This window comes from Seriola lalandi, unplaced genomic scaffold (genome assembly GCF_002814215.2).
Source record: "Seriola lalandi dorsalis isolate HSWRI2012SDOR001 ecotype SW California unplaced genomic scaffold, Sedor1 jcf7180002053976, whole genome shotgun sequence".
NCBI classification, from domain to species: domain Eukaryota; kingdom Metazoa; phylum Chordata; class Actinopteri; order Carangiformes; family Carangidae; genus Seriola; species Seriola lalandi.
Genome location: NW_019524529.1, coordinates 309,248 through 318,442, shown reverse-complemented (window position 1 = coordinate 318,442; position 9,195 = coordinate 309,248). Strand labels below are relative to the sequence as shown.

The window sequence follows — 9,195 nt, the reverse complement described above, 5'->3', positions numbered from 1 at the left end:
AAACATCACAATAAATTAATTCCTAAAAGTTCATAAAAACGTCATAGTATGGTAAGGCATCAAAATGTCAAAAAACGTCATAGTATAGTATGGCATAAAAATGTCAAAAACATCATAGTATAGTATGGCATAAAAATGTCAAAAAACCTCATAGTATAGTATGGCATAAAAATGTCAAAAAACGTCATAGTATGGTAAGGAATAAAGGGACAAAGTATAGTTAGGCATGAATATGCCAAAAAACGTCATAGTATAGTATGGCATAAAAATGTCAATAAACGTCATAGTATAGTATGGCATAAAAATGTCAAAAAACGTCATGGTATATTATGGCATAAAAGGCAATAAAAACAACATAGTATAGTAAGTGTTTAAACAACATGGTATAGTAAGGCATAAAAATGTCAAAAAACGTCATAGTATAGTATGGCATAAAAGGCGATAAAAACAACATAGTATAGTAAGGGTTTAAACGACAAAGTATAGTGCAGCATAAAAATGATGAAAACGTCATCGTATAGTATGTCATAAAAGTAAAAAGAACTTCATAGTATAGTAAGGCATAAAAATGTCAAAAAACGTCATAGTACAGTATGGAATAAAAATGTCAAAAAACGTCATAGTATATTCAGGCAAAAAACCTCATAAAAATGTCATAGTATGGTAAGGAATAAAGGGACAAAGTATAGTGAGGCATGAAAATGCCCAAAAACGTCATAGTATAGTATGGCATAAAAATGTCAAAAAACGTCATAGTATAGTATGGCATAAAAATGTCATGGTAAACATTGGATTCACTAATTCACCTAATGCACGTCTTTGGATTGCAGGAGGAAAACAAAATACCTGAACAAAACCCATTCAGGAAGAGGGTGAAAATTCAAATTAAAGAGGTTACAACTGCAAGCCCAGGCATGAACCTACAACCTTCTGATCTTGAAGCAATAGCTCTAACCATTGTACTATCTTGCTGCCCAATACCACCCACAGTATACTAAGCACTAACAACATTATACTATACTGAGGTATAAAGCCTTCTATCATAGTGCGGCATAAAAATGACAAAAACGTCATAGTATAGTATGTCATAAAAGTAAAAAAAACTTCATAGTATATTAAGGCATAAAAGGTCATCAAAACGTCATAGTATAGTATGGCATAAAAATGTCAAAAAAACATTATGACATATTGTGGCATAAAAGGCAATAAAAACAACATAGTATAGTAAGGGTTTAAACGACATAGTATAGTAAGGCATAAAAATGTCAAAAAACGTCATAGTATAGTATGGCATAAAAATGTCAAAAAACGTCATAGTTTGGTAAGGAATAAAGGGACAAAGTATAGTAAGGAATGAAAATGCCCAAAAAGGCATAAAAGGCGATAAAAACAACATGGTATGGTAAGGAATAAAGGGACAAAGTATAGTATGGCATAAAAATGTCAAAAAACGTCATAGTATATTCAGGCAAAAAAAATCATAAAAACGTCATAGTATGGTAAGGAATAAAGGGACAAACTATAGTAAGACATGAAAATGCTCAAAAACGTCATAGTATAGTATGGCATTAAAAAGTCAAAAAACGTCATAGTATAGTATGGCATAAAAATGTCAAAAAACGTCATAGTATAGTCTGCCATAAAAATGTCAAAAAAAACATCATGGTATATTGTGGCATAAAAGGCAATAAAAACAACATAGTATAGTAAGGGTTGAAACGACATAGTATAGTAAGGCATTAAAATGTAGAAAAACGTCATAGTATAGTATGGCATAAAAATGTCATGATATACATTGGATTCGCTAATTCACCTAATGCACGTCTTTGGATTGCGGGAGGAAAACAAAATACCTGAACAAAACCCATTCAGGAAGAGGGTGAACATACAGATTACAAAGGTTACAAATCCAAGCCAAGTATAAAGTCTTCTAGCATAGTGTAGCATAAAAATGATGAAAACGTCATCGTATAGTATGTCATAAAAGTAAAAAGAACTTCATAGTATATTAAGGCATAAAAGGTCTTCAAAACGTCATAGTATAGTAAGGAATAAAACGACACAATACAGAAAGGCATAAAAATTCCAAAAAACGCCATAGTATAGTATGGCATAAAACGTCAAAACACTTAATCGTATAAATGAGGCATAAAAGTTCATAAAAACGTCATAGTATGGTAAGGCATCAAATGAAATAGTATTGTAAGGCATCAAAATGCCAAAAAACGTCATAGTATAGTATGGCATAAAAAGTTAAAAAAACATCATAGTATATCAAGGCATAAAAGGTGATAACGTCATAGTATATGGTAAGGAATAAAACGACATTGTAAAGTAAGTCGTTAAAATGCCAACAAATGTCATAATATATATGGCATAAAAATAAGAAAAAAACGTCATAGTATAGTATGGTATAAAAATGTCAAAAAACGCCATAATTTGTTAAGGCATCAAATGAAATAGTATTGTAAGGCATAAAAATATCAAAAAACATCATAGTATAGTATGGCATAAAAAGTCAAAAAAACTTCATTGTATATTAGGCAAAAAAGGTCATAAAAACGTCATAGTATAGTAAGGGATTAAACGATATAGTAGAGTAAGGCTTAAAAATGTCGAAAATGTCATAGTATATTAAGGCATAAAACATCAAAAAAACATCATAGTATATTAATGCATAAAAGGTCATCATAATGTCATAGTATGGTAAGGCATCAAGTCATATAGTATAATAAGGCATAAAATTGCAAAAAAAACGTCATAGTATAATATGGCATTAAAAGTCACAAAAACGTCAAAGTAAGGTAAGGAATAAAACAACATAATATAGTAAGGCATAAAAATGCCAAAAAATGTCATAGTATAGTATGGCATAAAAGGTCAAAAAACTTCATCGTATATGAGGCATAAAAGTTCATAAAAACATCATAGTAGGGTAAAGCATCAAATGAAATAGTATAGTATGGCATAAAAAGTCAAAATAACCTCATAGTATATTAAGGCACAAAAGGTCATAAAAACGTCATAGTATGGTAAGGGATAAAACAACATTGTAAAGTAAGTCGTAAAAATGTCAACAAATGTCATAGTATATATGGCATAAAAATTCCAAAAAACATCATAGTATAGTATGGCATAAAAGGTCATCAAAACGTCATAGTATGGTAAGGAATAAAACGACATTGTAAAGTAAGTCGTAAAAATGTCAACAAATGTCATAGTATATATGGCATAAAAATTCCAAAAAACGTCATAGTCTAGTATGGCATAAAAGGTCAAAAAACTTAATCGTATATGAGGCATAAAAGTTCATAAAAACATCATAGTATGGTAAGGCATCAAATGAAATAGTATTGTAAGGCATCAAAATGCCAGAAAATGTCATAGTATAGTATGGCATAAAAAGTCAAAAAAACATCATAGTGTATTAAGGCATAAAAGGTCATCAAAACGTCATAGTATAGTAAGGCATCAACTCTCATAGCATAGTAAGGCATAAAATTGCCAAAAAACATCAAAGTATAGTAAGGCATAAAACGTCAAAAAAACAACATAGTATATTAAGGCATAAAAGGTAATCAAAACGTCATAGTATAGTAAGGAATAAAACAACATAGTACAGAAAGGCATAAAAATTCCAAAAAACGTCATAGTATAGTATGGCATAAAAGGTCAAAAAACTTCATCGTATATGAGGCATAAAAGTTCATAAAAACATCATAGTAGGGTAAGGCATCAAATGAAATAGTATTGTAAGGCCTCAAAATGCCAAAAAACGTCATAGTATAGTATGGCATAAAAAGTCAAAAAAACATCATAGTATATTAAGGCATAAAAGGTCATAAAAATGTCATAGTATGGTAAGTCATCAACTCACATAGTATAGTAAGGCATAAAATTGCCAAAAAACATCATAATATAGTATGGCATAAAAATACCAAAAAACGTCATAGTATAGTATGGTATAAAAATGTCAAAAAACGCCATAATATGGTAAGGCGTCAAATGAAATAGTATAGTAAGGCATGAAAATACCAAAAAAACGTCATAGTATAGTATGGCATAAAAAGTCAAAAAAACTTCAATGGATATGAGGCATAAAAGTTCATAAAAACCTCATAGTATGGTAAGGGATTAAACGACATAGTATAGTAAGGCTTAAAAATGTTAAAAACGTCATAGTATATTAAGGCATAAAACATTAAAAAAAACATCATGGTATATTAAGGCATAAAAGGCGATAAAAACGTCATAGTATGGTAAGGAATAAAATGTCATAGTATAGTATGGCATAAAAATGTCAAAAAAACATCATGGAATTATGGCATAAAAGGCAATAAAAACAACATAGTTTAGTAAGGGTTTAAACAACATAGTATTGTAAGGCATAAAAATGTCAAAAAACGACATAGTATATTGAGCCATAAAAAGTAAAAAAAAAACATTATAGTATATTAAGGCACAAAAGGTCATAAAAACGTCATAGTATGGAAAAGAATTAAAGGGCATAGTATAGTATGGCATAAAACGTCAAAAAAACTTAATCATATATGAAAGCATAAAAGTTCATAAAAACGTCATAGTATGGTAAGGAATAAAACGACATAGTATAGTAAGGCTTAAAAATGCCAAAAAATGTCATAGTATTGTATGGCATAAAAGGTCAAAAAACTTCATAGTATAGTGAGCCATAAAACGTAAAAAAAAAAACAACATAAAAAGTCGGTGCATAGTAATGTCATAGAATAGTAAGGCATAAAAACTTCACAGTACAGTAAGTCATAATAGGTCATAGTATAGTAAGGCATAAAAATGTCATATTTGTATAGTAAGGCATAAAAAGCCCATGGTTCGAACCCAGAACCTTCTCTGTGAGGTGACAGTTAAAACCACTAATCCACCGTGCTGCCACATAAACAAATAGCCGTATATTAAGGCAGTAAGGCAAGTCTAAAACCTCATCGTATAGTAAGGCATAAAATGTCATAGTATAGTTAAGCAATATCACACGAGAGGAGGGAGTGATGTTGCAGTGAATATCAGCACGGCGATAATCACAGCCGTGCTGACCTCCAGTGTGATTTTGCTTTTATACAACGGTTCTACGAGCGCCATATTAAAAGAGCAACAACAGTTTATGATTTATTCGTATTTGCTAAGCAACAAAAACATTTTCCTGACGCGCATACTAGCTTGCTACTATATAGCCGTTTCTCAACCTGCGCTCTTCTCTGTACTTGTGTGTACATGTTACCTCAAGTGTGCGCTGAAGTATCCTGGCTTCTTTCCCTCCCGTCATCCTCTTCTGACGACCACACATAATTTAATTCAATCATTACTTCTGGAAATCTATTAATCTTTGCAAAGTTTGTGACAATGTAAAATAGGTAACGACCGTCAATGTAACGCTAATTAACGGTTAAAAGAACACCTGTGAGGCGGAGTGATACATGCCTTTTGTCGAATCAATTTACTTGGTCGGAACTAACTGTTTGGTAATAATGGATTAAACGTCATAGATAGTAAGGCATAAAAACGCCATAGTGTAGTAAAGCACCAAAGCAAAAAAATCAATCATTGTATTCATGTTGACAATGGGATTTTTCAACAGTAATTAAACTCATACTTTGATATATCCACCATCCTGTGTTTCCTCCTGCTAGCAACCTGACTGGTAGCCAGGGTTAGCTTGCTAGTTAACGCTAACTAACATGGTTAAATAACATCAGATGACATTTTTCTGCTGACGTTAGGTACCACTGTAATATTCTCATATGACGTGACCTTTAAGATAGCCCCTGCTCTTTCAGTCAATCAAATGCTAACATGCCTAAATCAGTTGTCTTGGAGGGCCCATTGGAATGATGTAATATGACTTAACTCCAAACATAGTGCGAACGAGTTCACAAAATATTGGTAGGGATATGTCTCTGTCGTTCATATGCAAACTTACGCCCTTGTAACATATACACGTTTAGAGCGGAACTGCATTTAATATTTAGATGAAATATGGTAAAATATAACCTTTATACATAATAGGCAATTTACATACAGAGTAAGATGTTTCTGAATAGCTTTGGTTGTAGTCAGAAAATGTTGGGATGGTTTTAATTGGATACATGACTTTTTCAGTTTAATTTACAATCATTTAGCAGGGATTACAGTTCTAGCCCTAGCTATTAAAAGCTAGTCTCACATTGCTCAGATTTCAAGACAAAAGAACATTAGCAATTAAAAAGATTTACATTTATTATAAAAATAAATATATACATCTTGCAATATCTACATACAGTATAAACACAGCACTATTGTTTCTCTGGATTAATGTCTGATTTTTCAGTGTCTTCACTACATTGTGACTTGTCTTTGCTGGATTCATCCACCACTATCTCCAAAGCAGCACTTCCTTCGATCCTCTTCACAGTCTCTCCTTTGGCAGCAAGGATTTCCTCAATGTTCCTAAGACAAAAACAACATAGAACATGAGCCATTCAGACTTGTAATGTATGCAGTTGTTGGTATATCAAAAATGTATATTTCTTGAGCTCTTCTGACAGCCTTAAATGATCAGAGGTGCTGTTTGTATACTTGCTCTCCCTGCAATGCTGTTGAGTTTATGATTGTATTCAGTTATTCTATGCTTTTATAAATTCTCTTATATATTGCTGTATTTTATTTGATTGTAATCATCAGTTAAATAATACCATTATTGAATCTCTTTGTAAAGCACTCAACGTTTGTTGTTTTTAAATGTGCTCAATAAATAATAAACTGACGACTTGTTTATCTCGTGTCTATTTACCAAAATACTCTTACATTAATGGACTAATGTATAAATGGTTACGGTTTGGATGTTATTATAAATCAATGACATATTCTGTTTTACGATGAGAAGTTCAAAGCACCACCAACCTCTTCCCTTCCAGATCAGAGAACCAGCTGAGGTTATCAGCGATGATGTGGTGATTCTTACATCCCGGACATGTCACTATCACTACACCTTTGTGGTAAGCCTGCTTGGATATCTTCTGCGTGGATCTAGTAGAGCAAACCTGTAAACATGATACAGCCTGTATGTCAGATTTACATGGGTCTGACCACATAAAATACATCAAGACAACCAAAGCTGTTTTAGAATTTCTGGTTCTGCTACCTTGCATGTGTAAACAAGATGGTAATGTGTTGTATGGATCTTCCCAACAGCGTCACTTCTGATACTCGGTGAAGTTGAGACTCCTCTACAGCTGATCAGGTCAGCTTCGCCTCTGTCAGTAGGTAACAAGTAACGAAGTCTATACTGGTCATTCCGGGAGAGGAGCCGTGCCCTGGCTGTGGTCGTCGTTGGTCGGTGAAACCCGGCGGTGCACAGTCTGGACAGAGCTGAAGGGCTGCGATAACACCGAAACAACTGGCTGACACACAACATCGTCTTCAAGGGTGTGATGAGCGCTAAAGAGCAAAACACTAGTCTAAAGCCAGCATGACAGCTGCCGTGTTTCAGAGTTATAGACGAGTTACACGATTTAACCAACGAGTGTGTTGTCGCAATTTGATGACATCACCAAAGGGTATTTTCAAAACAAACTTTATTTGCAAATTGTTCCTACAACAAAAAGCACTTACTGACCTGACACTTCAGGAATAATTGCACTTTGTTTGCTGGAGCCTCAAACGAATATGTTTCTAAACAGGAATATAAAAGAAAAAATCATTATATGAATATAAAATAGATTTGTAATAGATATAATCAGCTTAGAAGCTTTGATTAAGTTTTTATTCTGTGATGTGTTTGACAAAATACTGTCTTTCTCCACCCTGAGCACTTACAACCTTAAATGGTGCTTACCAATTAATGCATCAGTAATAACAATCTTGTGTCATTCAGCATCATGAGTACTTTTACATTTAATACTTTAAGTAGTTTTTGCTGATAATATTCATGAGCATTTACATTTACTAGTAGGGACTTACTTGTAGTATGGTTACTCTCCACCACTGTCGCTGGTCAGAGTGGGTGGAAGCAATCTTTCAGAAGAATTATGTCCTTGTTTTTTTTTTAAATTTCAGCATTAAAGATTGTGAAAGTTTAAACACAAACACAAAACACAAAGACAAAATACAATTTTTCTCCCAGTCTCAAAATACCTCTGGGATGGCCAGTGTGGCACAAGTCGGAACCAGCATCCTATATTAGGTTGCTATTAAAATTGTAAGAGTTGTGCACAGACAGTTATCATCACCTCATTATTTGCAAAAGCTTTAGAGGGAATAGGAGACGTAAGGACATATTATGCATTTATGACAAAACAATTTTCACCATTGTTCCAACTGGCTGAGGCCAAGGCTGCTCCAGCAGTGTAAAGCTGAGCTGAATGACAATCAGCACAAATGACCAATTTAGTGAGCTGGTGGTGACTGAAGGGTGTGTTCATAAATCCTGCTAGGAAATGTGGGGGAAGCTTGTTTAGGGCAAACTGCAGTCAGTCTGAAACTGGGAGGGTTCCCAGTGCTCACACACTGCATCTGTGCTGTGTGCACATGCATTTTTGTGTACTGTATTCCTCTCTTATAGTCTTAAATTAATTGTTACAACCTAATCAAAAGAGCTGTCTCACATATATCACTTATAACAAACCAGGACAGAAAAATGAGATATATGACAAGAGGTGGGGTTGTCTACCTTATGAGACAATCAAGTGCTACTGGTTTAATATTACACTATATGCACAATTAATTTTTACAGGAAGCATTCATTACTTATTTATAAGACCTCACTTTAAGCCAACATTTATTATTCAATAGGAACACTCCTCTCTGAAAGTTTGATTATAGGCTTCGTGAAATGCATCTGTTCGTAGGTGAGTGTTGAAATGAAGCTGAGCACATCTGCCACAATACTTTTGGTCAAGAGGATGAGAACTTGAAATGCTTCATGTATAGCTGGAAGTCAAATTTTGGCTATATTACTTCATTTTTGTAACTTTGTATGGTTTTTTGCTGACACAATAACTTTGTATTGGCCTCTCAAACAGTGAAATCACTTAGCTCCAGAGAGATTAAAATGCTAAAAACTATTTTAAAAAATTGTGTCATCTTCTTAAAAACTTAAAAATGTAAATACATGACCAAATTGCCACCTTGGAATCAAAACAAAGCCATTCAAACATAATAATTTCTTGAAAATAAACTGCAGTG

General features: G+C 33.3%; 1 protein-coding gene across 1 annotated transcript; it reads right to left on the bottom strand.

Annotated features, from left to right (window-relative positions):
• Nucleotides 1-5,973: 5,973 nt before the first annotated feature.
• On the bottom strand, nt 5,974-7,551 carry dnlz (DNL-type zinc finger). Its single transcript, XM_023402688.2, has 3 exons — nt 7,154-7,551; nt 6,913-7,052; nt 5,974-6,459 (listed from the first exon to the last, which is right to left on the bottom strand). The coding sequence occupies exons 1-3, from the start codon at nt 7,424-7,426 to the stop codon at nt 6,306-6,308; spliced, it is 567 nt and encodes a 188-aa protein (XP_023258456.1). The 5' UTR covers nt 7,427-7,551; the 3' UTR covers nt 5,974-6,305.
• Nucleotides 7,552-9,195: the final 1,644 nt, after the last annotated feature.

What these genes read in the sequence shown, in the direction of transcription:
- dnlz (XM_023402688.2), bottom strand. Translation starts at nt 7,426, where the DNA reads ATGTTGTGTGTCAGCCAGTTGTTTCGGTGTTATCGCAGCCCTTCAGCT. An exon ending in ATCTTGTTTACACATGCAAG is followed by an intron (nt 7,053 to 7,153) that starts GTAGCAGAACCA and finishes TCATGTTTACAG; the next exon opens with GTTTGCTCTACTAGATCCAC. An exon ending in TCTGATCTGGAAGGGAAGAG is followed by an intron (nt 6,460 to 6,912) that starts GTTGGTGGTGCT and finishes TTTTTGTCTTAG; the next exon opens with GAACATTGAGGAAATCCTTG.